Source organism: Salvelinus alpinus, chromosome 24, assembly GCF_045679555.1.
Source record: "Salvelinus alpinus chromosome 24, SLU_Salpinus.1, whole genome shotgun sequence".
Classification (NCBI taxonomy): domain Eukaryota; kingdom Metazoa; phylum Chordata; class Actinopteri; order Salmoniformes; family Salmonidae; genus Salvelinus; species Salvelinus alpinus.
In genome coordinates this window covers 21,040,882-21,064,480 of record NC_092109.1, presented here as the reverse complement: position 1 = coordinate 21,064,480, position 23,599 = coordinate 21,040,882, and the positions used below count along the sequence as shown (strand labels likewise).

Here is a 23,599-nt window from a genome sequence, read left to right as displayed (position 1 = left end):
TATTTCACCTTTATTTAACCAGGTAGGCTAGTTGAGAACAAGTTCTCATTTGCAACTGCGACCTGGCCAAGATAAAGCAGGCCTTCACGGTCTAATTGCTGCAAAGAAACCACTACTAAAGGAAACCAATAAGATGAAGAGACTTGTTTGGGCCAAGAAACACGAGTAATGGACCGGTGGAAATCTGTTTGCGATTTTTGGTTCCAGCCGCTGTGTCTTTGAAGATGCAGAGTAGGTGAACGGATGATCTCTGCATGTGTGGTTCCCACCGTGAAGCATGGAGGAGGAGGTGTGATGGTGTGGGGGTGCTTTGCTGGTGACACTGTCTGTGATTTATTTAGAATTCAAGGCACATTTAACCAGCATGGCTACCACAGCATTTTGCAGCGATACGCCATCCCGTCTGGTTTGCTCTTAGTGGGACTATCATTTGTTTTTCAAGTGGACAATGACCCAACACACCTCCAGGCTGTGTAAGAGCTATTTGACCAAGAAGGAGAGTGATGGAGTGCTGCATCAGTTGACCTGGCCTCCACAATCACCCGACCCCAACCCAATTGAGATGGTTTAGGATGAGTTGGACCGCAGAGTGAAGGAAATGCAGCCAACAAGTGCTCAGCATATGTGGAAACTCCTTCAAGACTGTTGGAAAAGCATTCCAGGTGAAGCTGATTGAGAAAAGTTCAAGAGTGTGCTTAGCTGTCAAGGCAAAGGGTGGCAACTTTAAAGAATCTCAAGTATAAAATATATTTTGATTTGTTTAAAACTTTTTTGGTTACTACATGATTTCATATGTATTATTTCATAGTTTTTATGAGTTCACTATTATTCTACAATGTAGAAAATAGAGTGTGTCCAAACTTTTGACTGGTACTGTAGGTGCACACAGGTCGAGTGAAAAATTTGAGATGACAGACAGTGACACATGGACAGACAGTGACACATTCAATACCGCCTTGCACACTCTTGGCTGCATGTAGCTTATCTAGGGGGTAATCATTAGTCCAACAGTTGCAAACGAGAGTTTCTATTGGACAAATTCAGTTTTTTTATCCCCGGTTCGTTTGCTTACGTTTTAGAAACGTTTTTCAACAGACCACCACCCCAAATGCATCCCAGAATACAACCCTGATCATGCGCAAACACAGTTCACTTTCATAGCAGCCATATTGTGTTCATTCTCGCATCTATACACTCTCCTCCTTTCACCTTTTCCCCTTGTTTGTGGACTTCAATGAACAACTCATCAGCTGTATGTGACCAGGCAACAAAAACAATTCTAAGCCAAACCATGTCATAACTGCTACACACAGCCTAAATCGGTGTCCCCATATTAGCTAAAGTAACGTCCTAGTCAACATAGCTAATAGAACTACTGTGTTAGTAAACCCACTACAATCATGCAGTAACGTTACAGTGTATAGACAGTAAGCATTTACTCCGGCGGGCCCCGGTGGCAATAAATTAATAAATCCTAAAGCTTACCTTGAATTGAAAGAGTTCCAGTGTTGTGTGGGATAGTCATAGCCAGCTAGCTAACAAAGCATCCTTCTGTTTAAGCCGGGTGTTTGAGTAACTAAACTAGCCAGCTGCATTTACTAGCTAAGTAAGAGAAACTGAAAGTGAAAAAAAGGACAATCTCTCTCTCTTGCTTCTCCTTCATTTTTGAAGAAATTAATTTGTTGAGAACTGTTCAACTATTGTCTTTCTCTCTCTTTGAATCAACTACTCACCACATGTTATGCACTGCAATGCTAGCTAGCTGTAGCTTATGCTTTCAGTACTATATTCAGTCTCTGATCCTTTGATTGGGTAAACAACATGTCAGTTCATGCTGGAAGTTCATGCTGCAAGAACTGACATGTTGTTTACCTCTGGAAGTTGTCATAATTACTGTGTAAGTCTAAGGAAGGGGGTGAGAACCAAGAGCCTCCTAGGTTTTGTATTGAAGTCAATGTACCAAGAGGAGGATGAAAGCTAGCTGTCCTCTGGCTACACCATGGTGCTACCCTACAGAGTGCTGTTGAAGCGACTATAGACTTTCATTGCAAAACAGTGTGTTTTAGTTAATTATTTGGCGACAAGTGAATATATTTAGTATAGATTACATACAAAGTGTAACTTTTTCAATGTTTTACCATTTGAATTTTTATGAAATTCACTGAGGAGGATGGTCCTCCCCTTCCTCCTCTCAGGAGCCTCCACTGGTGTGCATACTCCTATCCAGGCTATTACATCAATGGACTCGTGCTTAACTGAAAGTCGAGCAACGTGTTTCTAACCATCAATGTAATTACTGCACAGTCTGACACTGACTGTTTCTCCAGACCAGAGGAACATGATTGCTACTCATCAAATGTCATGTATCTCATGTCAGCCTGACTGCGTAGCCCTACAACAGTTATTAATGTGCCATATATTCTGTCTCACTGGTTGATAATCTTACAGGAATAGGATTCAATTGACACCTCCTGGTCTTAGGCATGAAACATCCATTTTAGATGGCCCTAACAATCCATGGTGTCCCCAGCCTCACTGTCAATCGTACAGGGTGGATGGAGGTAATCATAGGGGAGGTGCAACAATTACCCAAGATGGAGGAATGAAACCCTGTGTGGCTGGTGTTAATAACCCTAAGGTGCCATGGTGCTAAGGGTTCTGAATTTGAGCCCCCCATTTCAGCCAGTCATCAGTCATACCCTATGGGATCGCATTTACCAAAGTACTCTCTCCCTGTCCCAGCCATTTGCCGATTACACCCGGAGTGCTGTGTGTGCCATTTATATGCTCGTTAGTCTAAACGATCCATTAATCAAAATGGAATATGTGAATAAACGTCCAGGGGAGATAGAGGTAGACAGTAAGGCCACTTGGGTGGGAGTGGTGACCATTAAAACTCCAACCTGTTTCAATGTTTTACCCTGACCTGTGTCACAGATATATGAGGACATGAATTTGGGCTGTGGGTGCTTATATTGTGATGCTGTCAGCAATTTCTTTATGGCACTGCAATTTTAGAAGTCTTGTTTTGAAAGGCTTCAGGTTCCATAAATTCAGAGATGATTGGAATCTGTTCGATTGTTGTACTGTAAAATGCAACTGTGCTGCCACCTGTTTGCCAGTTTCAAAACCCTATATCAAGCGGTTGGATATTTAATTGGATGCAGTTAGGGTAGAGAGAGATGGAGTGAGAGAGACAGAGAACTTGAGAGGGAGGGCGAGAGAGAGGGAGAGAGAGAGAGAGGGGTGAGCTACAGGCAGACAGAAACAGAAATACTCTGATAGAGGGCAGAGACAGAAACAGAAAGATCTGTGACAGAAACAAAGAAGTGATTCACACAGATACACATTGACGTACCTTGGACCAGTATTGGACCGAATGTAGATTTGTCTTCCCTGAGCTCAATTCCGCATGAGTGAGGAGAGAGGGGCACCCGCCTGGGGAATCTAGAGCTGGTCAGGGATCAGTGGAGCCACTGAAGAGGTTCTTCTTCCTGATGTGCACTTGGCTGGAAGTGGGCTGCCTGGGGCACTATGGCATGGGCGTCTGGCACTCCCGCTACTCTCTCACCCCGCTTGGACTTCATTCCACCTAATCAGCCCACCATGATTTCCTGCCAAGGCCAGACTGCAAACAAAAGCCAGTTAGTATGAAGCATGGTGGAATATAATATAGTGTCGCTGCCCACACACATTCATTTAGCTAGAATACTGTTTATATTAAATACATTCTATTCATTCAATTTTCTAGACTAGGCCTATATTAACTTTTATCGCACGTCGAAATTAACATCATGACATTTTCAATTCAACAAGCTTTGAGAATGTGTTATCGCAGGTAAATCACCTGGTTCACTGTTATCACAATGAAATATCAAGATCAAGCATAAGACTTCTTAGTAATCAACAATTCAGTCTTATTCACATGAGTCCTACCACACTAGAAAGCATGTTTATCAGCAAACTTCACTCTGGAAGCACCCTTGTAGACTAGTAGAAGTACCCTTGGAGACTATAACAAGCAGCGTGTTGTGTTTTTAATCTGGCCCCCGTTATAACTTCTGGAAGGACATGTACTGTATATCTGTCTCCATAGTATTACCATCACTGTCTTGGATTGCAGGCTTTACTATTAGATTACACTATTGACTATGCCTAATATCGAGAGCTAGTGCTCCTCCAGAAACATTAGAAATCTGAATCTCAGAGGTCATTTCTGCTAGGATTTCTGTCAAACAGGCCGTTTGAAGCATCACACTTTAGCAACTTGCTCCATCACCATCTGTGATCAGGGATATAGTGGAGGGGAAACACACATAAAAGGTGTTTATGCACCTTTTTTGTGAAATAGAGTTTACTCACCTTTTTATTTTGTTAATTATCGTTTACCCACTTATTGCGTTCCCAGCGTTGATCAATGCTCAGAACGCTAATATTCTTGATCTGAGCTCTAATCGTACCTGGCTCTCTGTGAACGAGTGGAATCATGATTCAGATATGCTCATTATGTTCCCCTACTCACCCCAGATTTGCCTTGTTAGCTCTCATTCATTCACCACTCTGTCCAACAGCGAACTCCACCCACGGCTAAGGCCGAGACACCCCCCCCCACACACACACACAAAAAAAAGGATCTGGGAGAATTAGTCTACAACTGGTAAATAGTCGCTGATATTTCAGTCAGGTGGCTAGCTAGCTTTACAGAGATTAGTGAGCCAGACAGTGATGAGCAGATAGTGGTGAGGCTGAGGCAGGCTGCAATGCAGGCTGCAATGCAGGAGGCAGAGAAGACCGAGAGAGGGACAAAGCAAGCAGATGGAGAGGCCATCCAAGCATTTGGACAGTAAAGCAAAACCTACACTTAAAAAAAGACAATTAGTGCAATTAAACAATACAGTTCTAAAAATTTGAATATCATATGGTTTATATCGGTGGTTGTTCATCTTATCTCGATCGTCCACTTGAGTTTATAGTTTACCCCTCTTTTTTCACCACTACATCACTGTCTGTCATATTTATTGTCATGAGGATAGAGACAAGTACACAAACAGGTTTTAAAGAGGATCTATCCTGTCTCAATGTTATTTTTGTACTTTTTTATTTCACCTTTTTTATCCAGGTAGGCTAGTTGAGAACAAGTTCTCATTTACAACTGTGACCTGGCCAAGATAAAGCAAAGCAGTGTGACACAAACAATAACACAGAGTTACACATGGAATAAACAAGCGTACAGTCAATAACACAATAGAACAAAATAAAGTCTATATACACCGTGTGCAAATGGCGTGAGGAGGTAAGGCAGTAAATGGGCCATAGCAGCAAGTAATGGGTGTTGTTATCGTGACCAGTGAGCTGAGATAAGGCGGAGCTTTACCTAGCATAGACTTATAGATGACCTGGAGCCAGTGGGTCTGGCGACGAATATGTAGCGATGGCCAGCCGATTAGAGCATACAGGTCGCAGTGGTGGGTGGTATATGGGGCTTTGGTGACAAAATGGATGGCACTGTGATAGACTGCATCCAGTTAGCAGAGTAGAGTGTTGAAGGCTATTTTGTAGATGACATCACCGAAGTCGAGGATCGGTAGGATAGTCAGTTTTACTAGGGTATGTTTGACGGCGTGAGTGAAGGAGGCTTTGTTGCGAAATAGAAAGCCGATTCTAGATTTCATTTTGGATTGGAGATGTTTAATATGAGTCTGGAAGGAGAGTTTACAGTCTAGCCAGACACCTAGGTATTTGTAGTTGTCCACATATTTTAAGTCAGAACCGTCCAGAGTAGTGATGCTAGTCGGGCGGGCGGTTGAAAAGCATGCATTTAGTTTTACCTGCGTTTAAGAGCAGTTGGAGGCCACGGAAGGAGTGTTGTATGGCATTGAAGCTCGTTTTGAGGTTTGTTAACACAGTGTCCAAAGAAGGGCCAGATGTATACAGAATGGTGTTGTCTGTGTAGAGGTGGATCAGGGAATCACCCGCAGCAAGAACGACATCATTGATATATACAGAGATGTCCGGACAACAGGCCCTCCGATTTGACACACTGAACTCTTTCTGAGAAGTAGTTAGTGAACCAGGCGAGGCAGTCATTTGAGAAAACAAGGCTGTTGAGTCTACTGATAAGAATACGGTGATTGACAGAGTCGAAAGCCTTGGCCAGGTCGAAGAAGACGGCTGCACAGTACAATCTTTTATCGATGGCGGTTATGATATCATTTAGTACTTTGAGCGTGGCTGAGGTGCACCCGTGGCCGGCTCGGAAACCGGATTGCACAGCCGGAGAAGGTACGGTGGGATTCAAAATGGTCGGTGATCTCTTTATTTTCTTGGCTTTCAAAGACTTTAGAAAGGCAGGGCAGGATGGATATAGGTCTATAACAGTTTGAGTCTAGAGTGTCACCCCCTTTGAAGAGGGGTATGACTGCGGCAGCTTTCCAATCTTTAGGGATCTCGGACAATACAAAAGAGAGGTTGAACAGACTGGTAATAGGGGCTGCAGCAATGGCGGCGGATAATTTTAGAAAGAGAGGGTCCAGATTGTCTTGCCCAGCTGATTTGTACGGGTCCAGGTTTTGCAGCTCCTTCAGAACATCTGCTATCTGGATTTGGGTGAAGGAGAAGCTAGGGAGGCTTGGCAAGTAGCTGCGGGGGGTGCGGAGCTGTTGGCCGGGGTTGGGGTAGCCAGGAGGAAAACATGGCCAGCCGTAGAGAAATGGTTATTCAAATTCTCGATTATCGTGGATTTTTCGGTGGTAACAGTGTTTCCTAGCCTCAGTGCAGTGGGAAGCTTGGAAGAGGTGCTCTTGTTCTCCATGGACTTTACAATGTCCCAAAAATGTTTAGAGTTAAAGCTACAGGATGCAAATTTCTGTTTTAAACAGCTAGCCTTTGCTTTCCTGACTGACTGCGTGTGTTGGTTCCTGACTTCCCTGAACAGTTGCATATCGCGGGGACTATTCGATGCTATTGCAGTCTGCCACATGATGTTTTTGTGCTGGTCGAGGGCAGTCAGGTCTGGATTGAACCAAGGGCTATATCTGTTCTTAGTTCTACATTTTTTGAAAGGGGCATGCTTATTTAAGATGATGAGGAAATTACTTTTAAAGAACAACCAGGCATCCTCTCCTGACGGGATGAGGTCAATATCCTTCCAGGTTACCCGTGCCAGGTCGATTAGAAAGGCGTGCTCGCAGAAGTGTTTTAGGGAGCGTTTGACAGTGATGAGGGGTGGTCGCTTGACCGCGGACCCATAGCGGATGCAGGCAATGAGGCAGTGATCGCTGAGATCCGGATTGAAGACAGCAGAGGTGTATTTGGAGGGCAAGTTGGTCAGTATAATATCTATGAGGGTGACCATGTTTACGGATTTAGGGTTGTACCTGGTGGGATCCTTGATAATTTGTGTGAGGGCGTCTAGCTTAGATTTTAGGACTGTCGGGGTATTAAGCATATCCCAGTTTAGGTCACCTAACAGAATGAACTCTAAAGATAGATGGGGGGCAATCAATTCACATATGGTGTCCAGGTTACAGCTGGGAGCTGAGGCAGAAACAGTGAGAGACTTATTTCTGGAGAGACTAATTTTTAATATTAGAAGCTCGAACTGTTTGGGCATAGACCTGGAAAGTATGACAGAACTTTGCAAGCTATCTCTGCAGTAGATTGCAACTCCTCCCCCTTTGGCAGTTCTACCTTGACGGAAAATGTTGTAGTTGGGGATGGAAATGTTGGTGTCCTTCCTAAGCCAGGATTCAGACACGGCAAGGACATCAGGGTTGGTGGAGTGTGCTAAAGCAGTGAGTAAAACAATCTTTTCTCTTAGTCTTCATGTTTTTACATCCCTTCAGAATAACAATAGTTCCTCAATATATTTTTTTAATCTTTCCAGCTCTCTCCCTTTCAACCACTCAGCGTGAAAGGGAAAATGGCATGCTCTGATCCAGTGGAAACATCATAAAATAGGTCTAACTGATTACTTCTCATCAGTGCTTGACTTGAAATAGGTTCCGGTACTCATTTTGGGTGCTGGTATTGTTTATATGTAGGTGCAGGAGCTCTACAATACTTTTGAAGCAGTAGAAAATTGGAGGTGCCGGTACTCAGCTCCAGGGAGCTCCTACCCAAGTCGAACATTGCTTCTTATCCCTTGCGCAAATAGCCTTTAGCTGTGTTGTAACGGCTGTCGTCTTCCTCGTCTGAGGAGGATAAGTTAGAAGGATCGGAGGACCAATGCGCAGCGTGGTAATTGTTCATCTTACTTTAATAAAGGTGAACACTCAAAATACAAAACAACAAAAGTGACAACCGAAACAGTTCTATCTGGTGCAGACACACAAAGCCTGAAAACAACCACCCACAAAACCCAACACAAAACAGGCTACCTAAATATGGTTCCCAATCAGGGACAACGATTGACAGCTGCCTCTGATTGAGAACCATATCAGGCCAAACACAGAAATAGCAAAACATAGAAATACAAACATAGACTGCCCACCCCAACTCACGCCCTGACCATACTAAATAAAGACAAAACAAAGGAAATAAAGGTCAGAACGTGACATGTGTCTGTCCCGAGCTCACTGGCAGATGAAACTCTGAGGGCCCAGAATATTTTTTACAATGTTTAAATCGCTAGTCGGACCCAAGTTAATAATTGATGCAATGTTTCAAGTTTGTTGCAGACAGGCCATATGTAGCCAATGTGATATTTATTTTCATCAGGGTATTATCTGCCTGTAGGCTGCAATGTTGGCTTTATGTAGGCAATTTTTTACATTGTTGGCAATGGAATAAACTTTTTAGGTTTGTATCTTTTTAATTTAGATTTTGATATCCTTTTGATTAACCACATGACAATGATTTTGAAATATGCAGTTATTATAAATTAAATGAAACTGTTGCATGAAAATGTGCATATGAAAACCATAACTGGCACGCAGATCGGTAGAAATGGTAAATAAATTGGCATTCAACATGAGAAAGGTTGCCGACTCCTCATATAGCTTAATATTGGCAACTTCAGCAGAGTAAAGCCAGAATCTGCGAAAGCCAATAGGAGCAGGAGAAGGATGATCGGTCAGGTTAAGATTTTTTTTTCTTCTGGCTATCAAGATCTCTGGCTCCCTCTTGAGGCATTTGTCTTATATCATGAAACCGTAAGCTTTACGCATCAGATAAGGTCAATGCATATATACAGTATATATGGAAATATACACTTTTAAAATGTTGACCAATCGATTGGTCGAAAGAACAGACGACTTTTGGTCAACTAAGATCATTTTTTGGTCCTACTCTAGACGATTCTGTGCTTCCAACTTTGTGGCAACAGTTTGGGAAAGGCCCTTTCTTGTTTCAGCATTAACAATGCCCCAATGCTCAAAGCGAGGTCGATACAGAAATGGTTTGTTGAGATCGGTGTGGAAGAACTTGACTGGTCTGCACAGAGCCCTGACCTCAAACCCATCGAATACTTTTGGGATGAATTGGAACACTGACTGCGAGCCAGGCCTTATTGCCCAACATCAGTGCCCTACCTCACTAATGCTCTTGTGGCTGAATGGAAGTAATTACCCGCATCAATGTTCCAACATCTAGTGGAAAGCCTTCCCAGAAGAGTGAAGGCTGTTATAGCAGCAAAGGGGGACCAACTCCATATTAATGTCCATGATGTTGGAATGAGGTGTTCGTCGAGCAATGTCCACATACTTTTGGTTATGTAGTGTATTGTCCCATCTACGTACATTGTGTAATTTGCTGTTGGTCCCTAACTTGCTCCATAGGGATATTGATGGTCAAACCAAGTTGACAATGGGCATTATGATCGGGTCGTGTGCAGCTGCGCTTCAAATTTATGATTACTTGGGTGCTGTCAGCTGTGGGCATGTGGGCAGGATTCAAATAAACACAACCCACGCAAAACTTTTACGGTACCCTTCATTTAGTAACATACCATTTTTTCCTATCATCTTGCAAATGTCCATTTTGGACAAGACTGACTATCTAGTTACACTTTGTAGTAAATTTTGACACTAGAATAAATGTTTCTGACTCATATCGATGCCACATGGGCCATTTTCAAAACGAGAAGTAGCTTTTTAGGGGCAGTTGCTCAGCCACAGCTTGAATGCAGCCTGAATTTGATTACCATTGGCAGAGCAGGATAGGACCAGCAATCATGCACTTACTGTACACACGCACGCACACACACACACACACACACACACACACACACACACACACACACACACACACACACACACACACACACACACACACACACACACACACACACACACACACACACACACACTTTGAGTGTGTCAGCTGTACTCATCTGCTTGTCATGCTATGTTGTATTTTCTGCATCTCCCTGGTGCTTTCACAGCTGAAGTACGGAGAAGGCGTTTGTTTACCCACATCTATGTATAATTACAGCCTGTATTATTTTGGGTAAACCATACTTAACCTTTCAGGTTTAAACAGATGCAGAGGGGGTCACGGGTAGGGGCGGCAATAGATAATTTATGCTGTCCCTCACAGACACGCACACATAGTCATGTAGATACAAACTACCACACGTCTTTGCACATACTGACTCATTCATTCACATGTTCACTCTATCTCATCCCTACACACAAAGGCAACAAAATTGGCCTTGGCAAATAGTCACTGTCATGTTAGTTGTGTTCTCAGTAATTCCCTTCCCTGCTTTCATACAAACACATGAAGAGCACACATACATACATGTGCATGCATGAATACCTCTCTCTCTCTCTCTCTCTCTCTCTCTCTCTCTCTCTCTCTCTCTCTCTCTCTCTCTCTCTCTCTCTCTCTCTCTCTCTCTCTCTCTCTCTCTCTCTCTCTCTCTCTCTCTCTCTCTCTCTCTCTCTCTCTCTCTCTCTCTCTCTCTCTCTCTCTCTCTCTCTCTCTCTCTGTCTCTCTCTCTCTCTCATACACACCATCACTCACACTAGCCCACCTGAGCTGAAGTCCATTAGGTGTGGTACTGTGTTGATGTGATGGCATGCGTGGCAGAAGCAGAGGGTGATCTGTGCTCCCCGACAGAAAAATGATTAGCTTTTATAGTGCAGAATGAACTCATCTCTGCCTCGCCTCCCAGTGCCTGCACCACCTTAATCACTCCCATCACAGGGCAGATTGAAAAGCAGCTCCCGCTTTCTTTCCCCTGTAACCTTTCCCCCCACCCTATCCTCCCTATCCTCTCTCGCTATAGCCCTCTCTCTCTCTCTCTCTCTCTCTCTCTCTCTCTCTCTCTCTTTCTCTCTCCCACTGTACCATCCCTCTCTCTCTTCCTCACCTCCCTTTCTTTTTAACCTCTGTCCCTCACTTTCTCCCTCTCCACCCACCGTCACTCTTGGTCTCCCTCTCTCTTCCTCACTCTCTCTCATTCCATCCTCACTTCCTCTCACTATGTCTTCCAACACCGCTTGTCGCTCGTCGCTTGTCGCTCTCTCTCCGATTGTCTCTCTCTTTCTCACTCTCTCTTTCTCTGTTTCATCCCTCATATTCCTCCATCCTGCCTTGTCACTTGCTGCAGACGCGATCCATCTGGGACTTTGTCAATGCAGTATGAATGACTCTTCTGCTGCGAGTAACAATGCATTATTGGAACTACTACGTCCACGTTGCGCTCAGTGTTGGTGCAAGTCAGTGTGACGTGCAAAGACAGAAGCTTTCACTATAGTAATTGACATTAAACTTGTAGAGAATGGCAAATAATTAGACTTAGTAAAGGTGTTGATTGAACCATTTCAAAATTCAGGGAGAATTTTAATTGGTACATGTTTTATTTTGAACAGCATATATTAGTTAGGAAGGGTGTGAATCTACTGCACACACACACACACATACACACTGCTTAGGAGAGAGAGACAGATGCAGAGATGGAGAGTGGTTGAAGGTGTGACACAACTCAGATAGGCAGGCAGCCGGACTAATGAAAAACTTTACCGTCTTCACTCTATAGTTTAGCTTCAGCCTTTTTATGGAAGTGTGTTAGACACCAGTAGTGCCCTTGACATGGAAGAGAGAGCAGGCATAATAACGACAAGAGAGGAAAGAGAGGTGATGCATTTCACAGTGAGGGAGGGAGTGTGGGTATGTGTGTGTGTGTGAGAGAGAGAGAGAGAGAGAGAGCGAGAGAGAGAGGGGGAGAGAGAGACATGGGGAGTGAGGGGGAGGGAGAGACAGAGTTGACACATTTCAATAAGAGGTCTGAAAAACCTCTGTTCTTTGTCACAACCATGTCCTGTCTGTCTGGTACAACATCTACAATAGAAACACATGCACTGAGAGTGTGTGTTTTTGTGTGTGAACTTGTGTGTGGGAGTGCAGTGATTTTCCTGACAGGCTTGTGGCCTCTGTTTTACCACCTCATTTGTAACACGGGACTACAGCCTTCAAACTTTCGATGAACATGTTCCCTTACTAACTTGTTTTACCCGCTCTTGGAAGTCGCTCCACTTAACCATATATCTGCATGAATATCTCAGCATGTTAATGGAGTGATATTTCTCCCTCCTTCCATCTATTTTTCTTTCTTGTCTTCTCTCTCCACTTTCACTGTTTGATCAAGCGTCCGTGCTGTTTCGGCGGTCGTCTCTTGAGCTCAATTTGCAAATCAAACTGGAACACGACCCCAGTGTGTGTGTGTGTGAGGGAGATGGTGTGTGTGTGCGTGTGTGTGGTCTGTACATGCGTTCCTGGGTGCGTGTGTGTGTGTATGTGTGTGTGTGCGTGTATGTGTGTGACTGAACACCTCTCCTCAGTACTGCCGTGCCACCATGACATTAAAGCCCTGATAAATGCGCGGAGATTGAAAAACAAAATGCATAATGAAGGGATTTAAAGCCGCTGCAGGATAAAGCCGCCTAGAAATAGTGCCATTTAAACTATGTCAACTAAACCACCCTCGAGAGCAAAAACTGTGACGAGATGAGAATCCTCCAACACCTGTTTTAAATGCACATTCAAAACGAGTGCTTTGCCAGAAGTCCTACGTGATCTCTGTACAGTTATAACCTACCCCAGAGATAATTCACTGTCATTACATCCCAAACCTCAGAGAGTTACATCAGATAACAGTGGGATACTTCTTTTATATAGTCACACTATTGCTTTTTTCCAGTACTGAAGGCCTATACATCCGCATTGTCTTCAAATACCGAAAGGACATGGCTTGCATGTGTCTGTGTTTTTTCAGCAGCAGGGGCAGAGTTAGCTTACATCTATACATCTACATTATTATTTTATTTTTTATTGCAGTGTCAGACACGATTTAGCGGCGGTGGTGCACCACTGCTAAATGCATAGGGGAAACACTGGTCTCCATCCTAGTTTCCTCTTTGGCTTATGGATGTTTGGCTTGTTTGATCCTAGGGATCATGGTGATTAAATCTCTTAATCTTTCTGATTTGTAAAAAATTAAATAAAAATACATTTCACTTCTCCGCCAATGGAGGGACTCCCCAATGGGCACAGATGTCAATTCAACATCTATTCCACATTGGTTCAATGTCATTTCATTGAAATGACATGAAAACAACATTATTTCAACCATTTTGTGCCCAGTGGGTCCCAACAGAAGCCAGTCAATGGCATTCGAGAGCTTTCCAAATCATTTGGCCTCTGATTGTGTTTTGTGAACTAAACCTCAGAAATATTTTAGATTGTCCTGGAGGGCTTTTGGAGTACCTAGAGTAGGGATGAGCAACTTTGATGGGGGTAGGGGCGCAATTGTATTAGTCATTTCATGCAATTCTACACATTTGCCATAGGGTGGAGAGAAATGTTTGCAATTTTTAACATGATATCTGAGTGAGACTGACTAACAAAATCGAAATTGCACCTGTTCTAACTTGCAACAGTAAGTAGAGAGACAGACTGAAGTGTATCCGAGGGCCTTCAAAAGGGGCCTCCACTCATAAAGACAAGAGAAACACAGGTGAATGAGCTAGCATTTCAGAATGCCTTGACAGTACTAGGACATGCATAAGGCCCCTGAGACATGTGATATATAGGATAATGGATAATGGCTATGACATTTCCCATTCCGTCAGAGGTAACAACTTATAGGTCTGGCCTCAGCTATCCTTTCCATTCCCTGGATACTCACAATGAAACAATTAAAGCCCTCATCAATCCTCCCCCTAATTGTACGTGACAGAAATCGAAATGCAGGCGGCAGACGGTGCTTAAGGAAAAAGAAGGCATTGGTCTCTAACTGAATTAAGCAGCTCAGGGTGATGAATTTACACTCACATTATGTAACTAAGGCCAGAAAAAAGCATAGCGTTTGAGTTCTTCAGGAACACCCCTCTAAATGTTCCACCAACATTTGCTGTTTGAATATTCTATTTAATGTTATTATCTCTTTTGCCCACTGCTGTAGGCTATTTGTTTTTCTCAACTATTTTGAGAAAGGGAGCACAACTCTGTATTGGTGTAATAACGGAAAAGATAAAACATCACACTGACATAAGTTACCTATTTTTGTTGTCAGATGTCACAGTTGGACAGACACGTAGGAAATTGTGTTTCTCCTGATCTGAAATACGCCTACTGTTCCTCTAAAGCGTGGCTGGTTTTATTGCCAATGATGGAGAGGTATTTTATCTCACCCAAACCTTTTTTTCTTGGCAAACGTCAAGCAAAGGTAGATTAAATACCTTATTTTATTGACTGCATGAATATTACAAGCCAGAACTCGTGAAGGACTGTCTGCGTCATAAAGATTTGACTTGTAGTTAAAAGTTTTTTCTGGAAAAGTTTGAGTCATTATTTTGCTCTGTTGCCCACAAACTGGTTTATTTGGAAAAGGACTCAATGTGCTGTAAAATTGGGTATAAATGTATGCATCATGTTAGAATACGGTGTGTTAAACATGAACACTGTGGGATGGAGAGAACGAGAAACAAATGTTCAGAGAATGAGGGAACATCCCTATGGTTTAGGCTACCAAGGTAAGATTGAACTAGGCAGACTCAAATTTCTACCCAAAGGTTTCGTTCCTATCCTGTAGTGGAGTGGATGCAGTGTTGAGGAGCTCATAAACACTCACCAATAGCCTACTGACAAGGTCGATGTTTTCTTTATTTCATTTACTCTCTTTTCATTTTCATATAGATATTTGTTTTGTTTACGTTGCCGTGCTTCACTTGTCTGTCCTGTCTCCTGCTAATTAGTGAATATGTTGTTGATACAAGTACTCCACTGTATATACTGTATGATCGGTATATGTGTTTACCCAGTGTTATGTATGCCTTAGGCATGATTATGATTCACAAAGGTGTTTTGCCTATCTTTTAACTGAAAATAATTAAATCCCGCTAGATTGTGGGCCATTTTAGAATGCACCAAGGTGTTTACAAGGCCATGGGGGAGGTGACTATATACCTGTGTGAAGACAATTGGTCAATTTTGCCAAATACAGAATTGGTCATGGAATGCCTACTTACTGTAGGTCTAATCCTTTAGATCGTGTACCCTTTGGTTTGTTGTTGTCTTGAATTGTTTTCTAACTTTGTATCACAATCATTTAACTTGGCTTCCTGCTAATGTTGAACAGTGGGATATAGCCTACTGTATAATACTGTAAGGAATTCAGGGGGTTGCCCTAACCTTTTATAAATACACTGAACAAAAATATAAAAGCAACATGTAAATTGTTGGTTCCATGTTTCATGAGCTGAGGAGTATTTCTGTACTAAAGCCCTTTTGTGGGGTGAAACTCATTCTGATTTGCTGGGCCTGGCTGCCTAGTGAGTGGGCCTATGCCCACCCAGGCCCACTCATGGCTGCACCCCTGCCCAGTCATGTGAAATCCATAGACCTAATTCATTTATTTAAATTGACTGATTACCTTATATGAACTATAAATCAGTAAAATCTTTATATTTTTGTTCAGGTTTTTATGGGTATTATGACACGTCCACTGTGGGGTTCTATTGAGGCTGTTCTGAGGGCAAGGGGGGGGGGGGGGTGCAACTCAATATTAGGAAGATGTTCTTAATGTTTGGTATACTTTGTGTATATTGTTTCTCTTTGTTATGGTGAAGGTTTGGTCTCTTATCGTCCTAAGGCTTCCTGCTGCATTCTGATTCTGCAGTTCATCATACATTGTATGTGTGCTGCAATAGCTTTATTCAAGGGTTAACAGGGAGCATGCCTTTCAAGTGCTCCACTCCATAACACACCTTGAAGTGTGCACCGAGCGAGCCCATGCAATCAGGCAAACAGCTTGTCTATTCCAAAGCGTTCAATTGTCCTGCCAGCCTGAACATTTCACAAAGTGAGACATCTAAGAAAACCTTGCCATCAAATTCCTAATTGATGGAAAGGCTAATTTTGTTTTCCCTAAACATAATTAATTCCAAGGACCCGCGTGTGAAAGCTCTATGCGCTTCTGTCTCTTTGGTGCGCTTTTCCGCGAGGCGGCAAATTGGCACATTTAATCCGGTGTTTCAAGTAGATTTACTAATTCACAACACAACATGAAACGGCTTGCCCCAAAGACAGGTAAGCCTAGGCATTTTGTGGTAATTGTGCTTTTAGTTTCTCACAGCCTTTCTTCTTTACGGAGAGATTGTGTTTGTAGTCCTTGAGAGATTAGATTTAAGCAAAATGATTTTAGGAGGAGTTGAGAAACTTTGAATAGGCCTTAGAGTAAACAATTAGAGTTTTAATGCAGTTTACTTTCAATGGCCTGCAGGTAGCTTAGCGGTGAAGTGAGTTGGGCCAGTTAATGAAGGGCCGCTGGTTCAAATCCCCGAGTCTACTAGCTGAAAAATCTGTTGATGTGCCCTTGAGCAAGGCACTTAACCCTACTTGGTCCTGTATAAGAGCATCTGCTAAATAACTTAAATGTTGTGAGTGGGAAATTCAGGGTCATTGGAAACTAAAGAATTATGTTTGCTTTATTGTAGTCTACCAATTGTTTTGGATAAGTGGATCTTGATGGGTCAGTGAGTATTGTATAGGCGTAGTTGGTGGCTGTGGGAAGAAGGAAGAGGGAACATTAAAAGAAAATTGGTTTAATGTGGTGTGTTATTGATTGTAACTAGCTGTCTCCAAAAATACATTGTGTGAGTCCATCCCAGACAGACACTGTAATGGCAGTTTCAGTCGTGGCACAGCCAATGGTTTTGAACGGTGTCTGGGTATTCAAATATCAGTCTATTCACCTCAGTCCTCAGTTCACCTCATTCTCCCCAGGATGGATACATAACTTCCCACATATCAAAACATGATATTACTTCTCAACCATTCTCCATTACCACGTCACTGCTCTTTTCAATGGTGAACATAACTGAATTCACTGTCTTTCATAAGTTTTCAAGTTGTCATTGAAATAATGTCAAGAGCCTCATATTCTTTCCCAATGATGTAAAGAATGTGTTTCCCAATGATGTCCTGCTTTTAGATTATATTGAAGCCTCTTGTCAGTGATGGCACACAATACATTTTTGACCCAATCCTCTCCTCTTCCAGTGGCTGGTAGTGTGTTTGGTCGCCAAGGAGACTCTGGGTCAGAGGGTGACGATGAGACCCAGCTGAAGTTCTACACAGAGCAGCACAGGGGACGCCGGCGCAGCAGAGGTGAGACTGGAGAAGGCCTGGGTGTGTCTGTATGTGTGTGCGTGCGTTAACGTGTGTGTTTGTGAACACGCATGTGTGTGTCATTGTTCATAAATGTGTGTGGAAAGAGGCGACTATGGCTAGAATTCAATCAAAGTGGATTTCAAGAGTAATTTCCCCTTTTCTGCTATGTGCTTTCTTAAACACTCACAAGAGTGTAAATGAACTTTTTTTCAACTGAAAGACAATGCCCATAGCTTACCCACGATGTTGCACAATGATTTAAGTCAAGTCATTGTATGATATATTTGAGGTTGAAGTGGGAACTCTGAAATGGTAACTTCATATAATTTCCGTGCCAATGCAGTGTTTTCCCTATGATATGACGTGCTAATAGTTTTCAGTGTATTTTTTTTCCCAGGGCTGGGTTTTATTTGAATGTTACCACCCACCAACATGGCATTGTTTATTAATCAGAAACGCCTGCAAAGTTCTTTCTATTCTTGAGTCGTGACTGAGCTGAGCAATAATAGATAATCCTTAGATCATTTGTTAAGTTTCACTTATTTGTTAGCTAGTTTGTATAAAAAAAACAACTTTATAAATGGTAAAATTGCTTGTGATATGACTACATTTTGGAACCCCGCCCCCCGTGGGCCCAAGATGAATAGTTTTGACCACCCTCCACTGCCTTTATCGCTGCCTTGATTGGTGCAGCTAGAAATCACAAGTGTCTATCCTATAATGAAAAGGCACCCGTGAAAGAAAATTCCACTATCTTGTTCATTTCTTTTGTGCTGTTGTTACATTTGTATTGGTGTTTCATTTCGTGTCTGATGCGCTTAGGGTGTTGTTACATATCGTTTAAGGCATGCATCATGAGCAAAGTCATTGCAGCCTATCATTTCACTTCCCCTACCTATGAGAGCCAGGGCTTGGCATTGCTGTAGTGCAGCTGAATAGCCTGCCAGCTGTCTACCAAAGGTTGCACCATGCACATTACAATGTAGAAAAGCGTGTCTGTAGTCCAAACCATTAAATAGTTTGGCTATTCATATTACCAAACTTCATCTTATTCTTTCTATTTCTATGGCAGATTCGCGGCCACAATGTATGGAAAATCCAACAATAGATGACAAAGTCAAAGATACTGGCTTCCCCTATCCATCTGTGGCAAAGTTTTCCAAAAATGCTTATGACAAATCCAGCTCCAGAACCAGCCATAGCCCAGCCAGCTGGCTAATGCTTTGAATACGGTGTAGCAACAACAGATAACATTAGCTATCTGGATAAGGTTAGCATGCTAGCTAGCTACACTGACAGCTATCAGTGCCCTATTGCTTGTTATTTGTTGTGATGTGGAAATCACCACAATGTTCCCACCCCCAATTCGTGAATATGTATTAGCAGCCTGGATCATTCTTCGGAGGTGGAAGCTAAATAAAAATGTCCACTATAGGACAGGAATGACTTTGAAATAGGGGAAGCTTCTGATGGGGGCCTTTTGTCACAAGTCAGGTTCTCCCTTGAGTGTACTACCTGAGGTTGACACTGGAGAGCACCCTTTGGTTACTTCTAGTTTCCAGGTGACCCTGATTGGCCTTATTGGGATCACCAGGTTCCTCTGTGGACTGGGCCAGTTGCTCAGGTCTCATGTTTTGTTCAGTGTTCTCGTGTGCCCTTGCTTTGTTGTTTTGCTATGAAGACCTTAAGTAAATATTCTGGATTTACCCTTACCTCTGCCTGCTGTGTTTCTCTGTGCCTGGGTCCGAGTTCGCACGAATGTCACAGTAAACCTGAGCCACAAAATGGACCCAGCAGAGATGTCTCCGTCGTCCGAGGGACACTCCGAACTCCACAACTTACGGTCGGCTCTCACTCACCATGGAACAGTGATTGGTCGCCATGAGGCACGCCTGAAGACATTGTCGGAGGATTTAGGAACTCTTGTGTTCACTCTGCAGACAAGACAGACAGGAGCAGCTACTGCTGCACCTGTGGCGGTTTCTAACCCTCCGCTTCCTACCAGCTCATCATCTTCCTCCCCTCGGGAGCCTCATCTCCCGGCACTGGAGCGCTATGAGGGGCATGCTGGGAGGTGTCGTGGGTTCCTGCTCCAATGCTCACTGGCCTTCGAGCTGCAGGCATCAACGTTTCCCTGCAGGAGCGGGTTTTTTCTTTGTTGAGAAGAAGGATGTGGGATTACGTCCCTGTATCGATTACCAGTGTTTAAATAACATTACCATCAAGAACCGTTACCCCCTTCCTCTTATGTCATCAGCTTTTGAGAGACTCCAAGGAGCTACGGTTTCCTCTAAATTGGATTTACGGAATGCGTATAATCTGGTGTGCATCAGACAGGGAGACGAATGGAGACAGCGTTCAACACTCCTAATGGACATTATGAGTACCGGGATCATGCCGTTTGTACTTACTAATGCTTCAGCCGTTTTCCAAGGCCTTGGTTAGTGATGTGCTGCGCGACTTCCTTCACCAGTTTGTGTACCTGGATGACATCCTCATCTTCTCCAAGTCCATGGTTGAACATGTCCAACATGTCCGCCAGGTTCTTCAAAGACTCCTCGCTCATCACTTGTTCATGAAGGCCGAAAAGTGTGAGTTTCACGTTCCTCAGATCTCCTTCCTCGGGTACATCGTGTCACAGGGCTATGTACTGATGGACTCCCAAAAGGTAGGAGCCTTGGTCAACTGGCCGTGACCCAGCACGGTCAAGCAAGTTCAGCGTTTTTGGGGTTTCTACTGGAGATTTGTGAGAAACTTTAGTGCTGTGGCGGCGCCATTGACAATGCTCACCAAGGACTCGGCTGGGCATGTATGCTGGACCCCTGATGCTGAGAAGGCATTCCAGGACCTGAAATGTCGGTTTTCTTCTGCACCCAGTCTCGTTCATGCAGATCCTTCTCTTCCCTTCGTAGTAGAGGTGGATGCCTCTAACGTTGGCGTGGGGGCGGTTCTGTCTCAGCACTCGGCGAAAGACCAAAAGCTTCATCCCTGTGCCTTCTCCTCCAGGCGTCTCACTCCAGCGGAGAGAAACTATGGTGTCGGCATTCGGGAGCTTCTTGCGGTCAAACTGGCTTTGGAGGAGTGGCGGCACTGGTTGGAGGGCTCGGAACATCCCTTTACGGTTTGGATTGACCACAAGAACCTGGCCTACATCCAGGAGGCTAAATGCCTCAAACGCCGTCAGGCTCGTAGGGCTCTCTTCTTCACTCGGTTCAGATTCACGTTATCTTACCGTCCGGGGTCTAAGAACGTGAAGCCGGATGCCCTTTCTCGCCAGTTCCCCAGCGAGGATCGGCCGCTTGAATCCATCATTCCCAGGCCGCTCATCCTCGCGCCGGTGTCCTGGGGTATAGAGACTGTAGTGAGGGAGGCGCAAGGTAGGGAGGCAGTTCCAGATGGCTGTCCACCTAACAGACTTTTTGTTCCTCTTGGGGCACGGTGCACTCACTCGTCGCGTCCCACCTCTCATTCGGGAGGGCAGCGAACACTAGAGTTTGAGGAGGAGGTTTTGGTGTCCCTCGGCGGAGGTGGACACTCGAACCTTTGTGGCTGCCTGTCCGACATGCGCCCGGAACAAGACTCCTTGTCAGCAGCCTCTGGGGCTTCTTCATCCGCAGTCAACACCTTCTTGAACCTGGTCCCATCTCTCTATGGATTTCATCACGGGCCTTCCATCCTCAGAGGGACACACGGCCATCCTGGTCATTGCAGACCGCTTTTCCAAGATGGCACATTTCATTCCCCTGCCTAAGCTTCCATCTGCACGCGAGACTGCTCAGCTAGTCATTCAGCATGTTTTCCGCCTTCATGGACTTCCTCTGGACATAGTCGCCAACCGTGGCACCCAGATTGCCTCCAGATTTTGGAGGGCATTCTGTACTCTTCTGGGGTCATCAGCCAGTCTGTCCTCGGGTTATCACCCTCAGGTCAACGGTCAAACTGAGCAGGTGAACCAGGATCTGGAAACCGCCTTACGGTGCTGTGTGTCCGCAAACCCCGCCACTTGGAGTCAGCACTTTCCTTGGGTGGGGTATGCACACAACACTCTCCAGTGTTCCTCCACTGGCCTGTCACCATTCCAGGTGTTGTACGGTTATCAGCCCCCCCTGTTTCCAGATCAGGAGATTGAAGTGACTGTTCCTTCCGCTCAATGCCTCATCTCTCGTTGCCGCTGGACCTGGAAGAGGGCTCGGTCAGCGCTCCTGAGGTCCTCAGCTCGGGTTCAACGACAGGCCAACCATCATCGCCACCTGATTCCCCTCCTGCATCCAGGCCAGATGGTCTGGTGTCTACTAGGGATCTGACTCTACGCGTGGAATCTAGGAAGTTGGCTCCCCGGTACATTGGGCCATTCAAGGTTCTTGAACCCAGTGGCCTGTCATCTTCGTCTTCCCCGGTCCATGAGGGTTCATCCCACCTTCCACATTTCCAGACTCAAGCCTGTGGTGTTCAGTCCTCTGGTTCCGGCCACTCGACCTCCACCTCCGCCTCGCATGCTAGCGGGACAACCAGCCTACATGGTGTGACGCATCCTCTCCCGTCGTCAGTTCCGGCGAGGGACTCAGTATCCCGTGGACTGGGAGTGTTACGGGCCTGAGGAATGTTCTGGGGTTCCAGCCCGGGACATTTTGGTCCCCGGATTCATTCGGGACTTCCGTCGACGTTCAGCTACCCCTGGTGGAATGCTTGGGGAGGGGGGGGGGGGGGGGTGACCCAGGTGACCCTGGTGACCCTGATTGGGCTTATTGGGATCGCTTGGGGGGTGACCCGGGTGATCCAGGTGACCCTGATTGGGCTTATTGGGATCACCTGCTGGATGACTATTTAGGTTCCTCTGTGGACTGGTCAGGTCTCATGTTTTGTTCAGTGTTCTCGTGGGCCCTTGCTTTGATGTTTTGCTATGAAGACCTTAAGTAAATATTCTGGATTTACCCTTTGTTTCTCTGCGCCTGGGTCCGAGTTTGTACTAGCACTAATGTCACACCTTTAAGTGCATTTGCACAGCAGCTTGCTCTCAAGTGGACAATTGATAAAAATATGCCTGCTGATGTTCTCAGTACTGACTACAAACTTTGCTGAGAAACTTGAGGATTTCAAAAATCCAGTATCAACTCCCTTGACCCAGCCCTGGGACAGGCTGCTATGCAAATGAGTCTCATTTTCCAAATTCAACCAGATGTCAACCCCATTAGCTAATTTTCTATCACTGACAGAACCAAACCAGAGTTTAGATAGACCAGTGAATGAAAATGTTTCTGTCTAATATAAAATATTGAGTCTCCATGAACTTCAGCTAAATTTGCACTGAAGCAGCCGAAGCCATTGAACAAACAAAATCCTACCACCAGAGGATCTTTCACCATTGGGTGAACTCCAAATCTACTTTAAAAACAGAACAATTTAGTAACAGCAAAAATAACAGTGCAACTGCAAATGTGGCTGACAGATCAATTGATTGTTTCTGACAGCGAAGGAGATGTTAAAATGCAATGTGACTGTTGGGGAGCATGGCAGGGACTAAGTCGACTGAAGTAGAAATATATATATTTGGATTTGTTTGCGTAGCTGGAAGCAGTGAAGACGTTGTTATCCCCAGAGTGGTGTTAAGATGGATCTCTAGCACCATCATGACACTCAGCAGATACATGAGCTGAAGAAAATGGAGTCTGAATGATAAGCAAGCTGAATAAGATGCCTTAATGGATGCCATGATTTAGTCTGCATAACCAAACTGCCATTTGATAGTATTGTGTGTGCGCCTTTGTGCCTGTGTGTGTGTTTGTGTTCTCGAATGTCCTTGTGAATGTGCACCCCTTTCTTTTTTGTATGTTTGTGAGTGTGTGCCTTTGCATTATAAAGAATGGACAGTTTTTGTAGGGGTTGATCCATTTTTTATTAGGTCAAATCAAACCTCAAAATCACTACAAGTTTGCATTTCCCGCTGTGCAGGGAAATTCTCAGCAACAAAAGAGTGATCAAATTA

The 23,599-nt window shown here is 44.3% G+C and overlaps 1 protein-coding gene across 1 annotated transcript in view; it reads left to right on the top strand.

Moving 5' to 3' along the window:
* LOC139552308 (astrotactin-2-like) overlaps positions 1–23,599 on the top strand; it is a 547,772-nt gene that overhangs the window by 167,931 nt on the left and 356,242 nt on the right. The window contains exon 5 of the mRNA XM_071363924.1: positions 17,506–17,613. Within this exon, the coding sequence (XP_071220025.1) occupies positions 17,506–17,613 (108 nt within the window). The remainder of the gene's footprint in view (positions 1–17,505; positions 17,614–23,599) is intronic.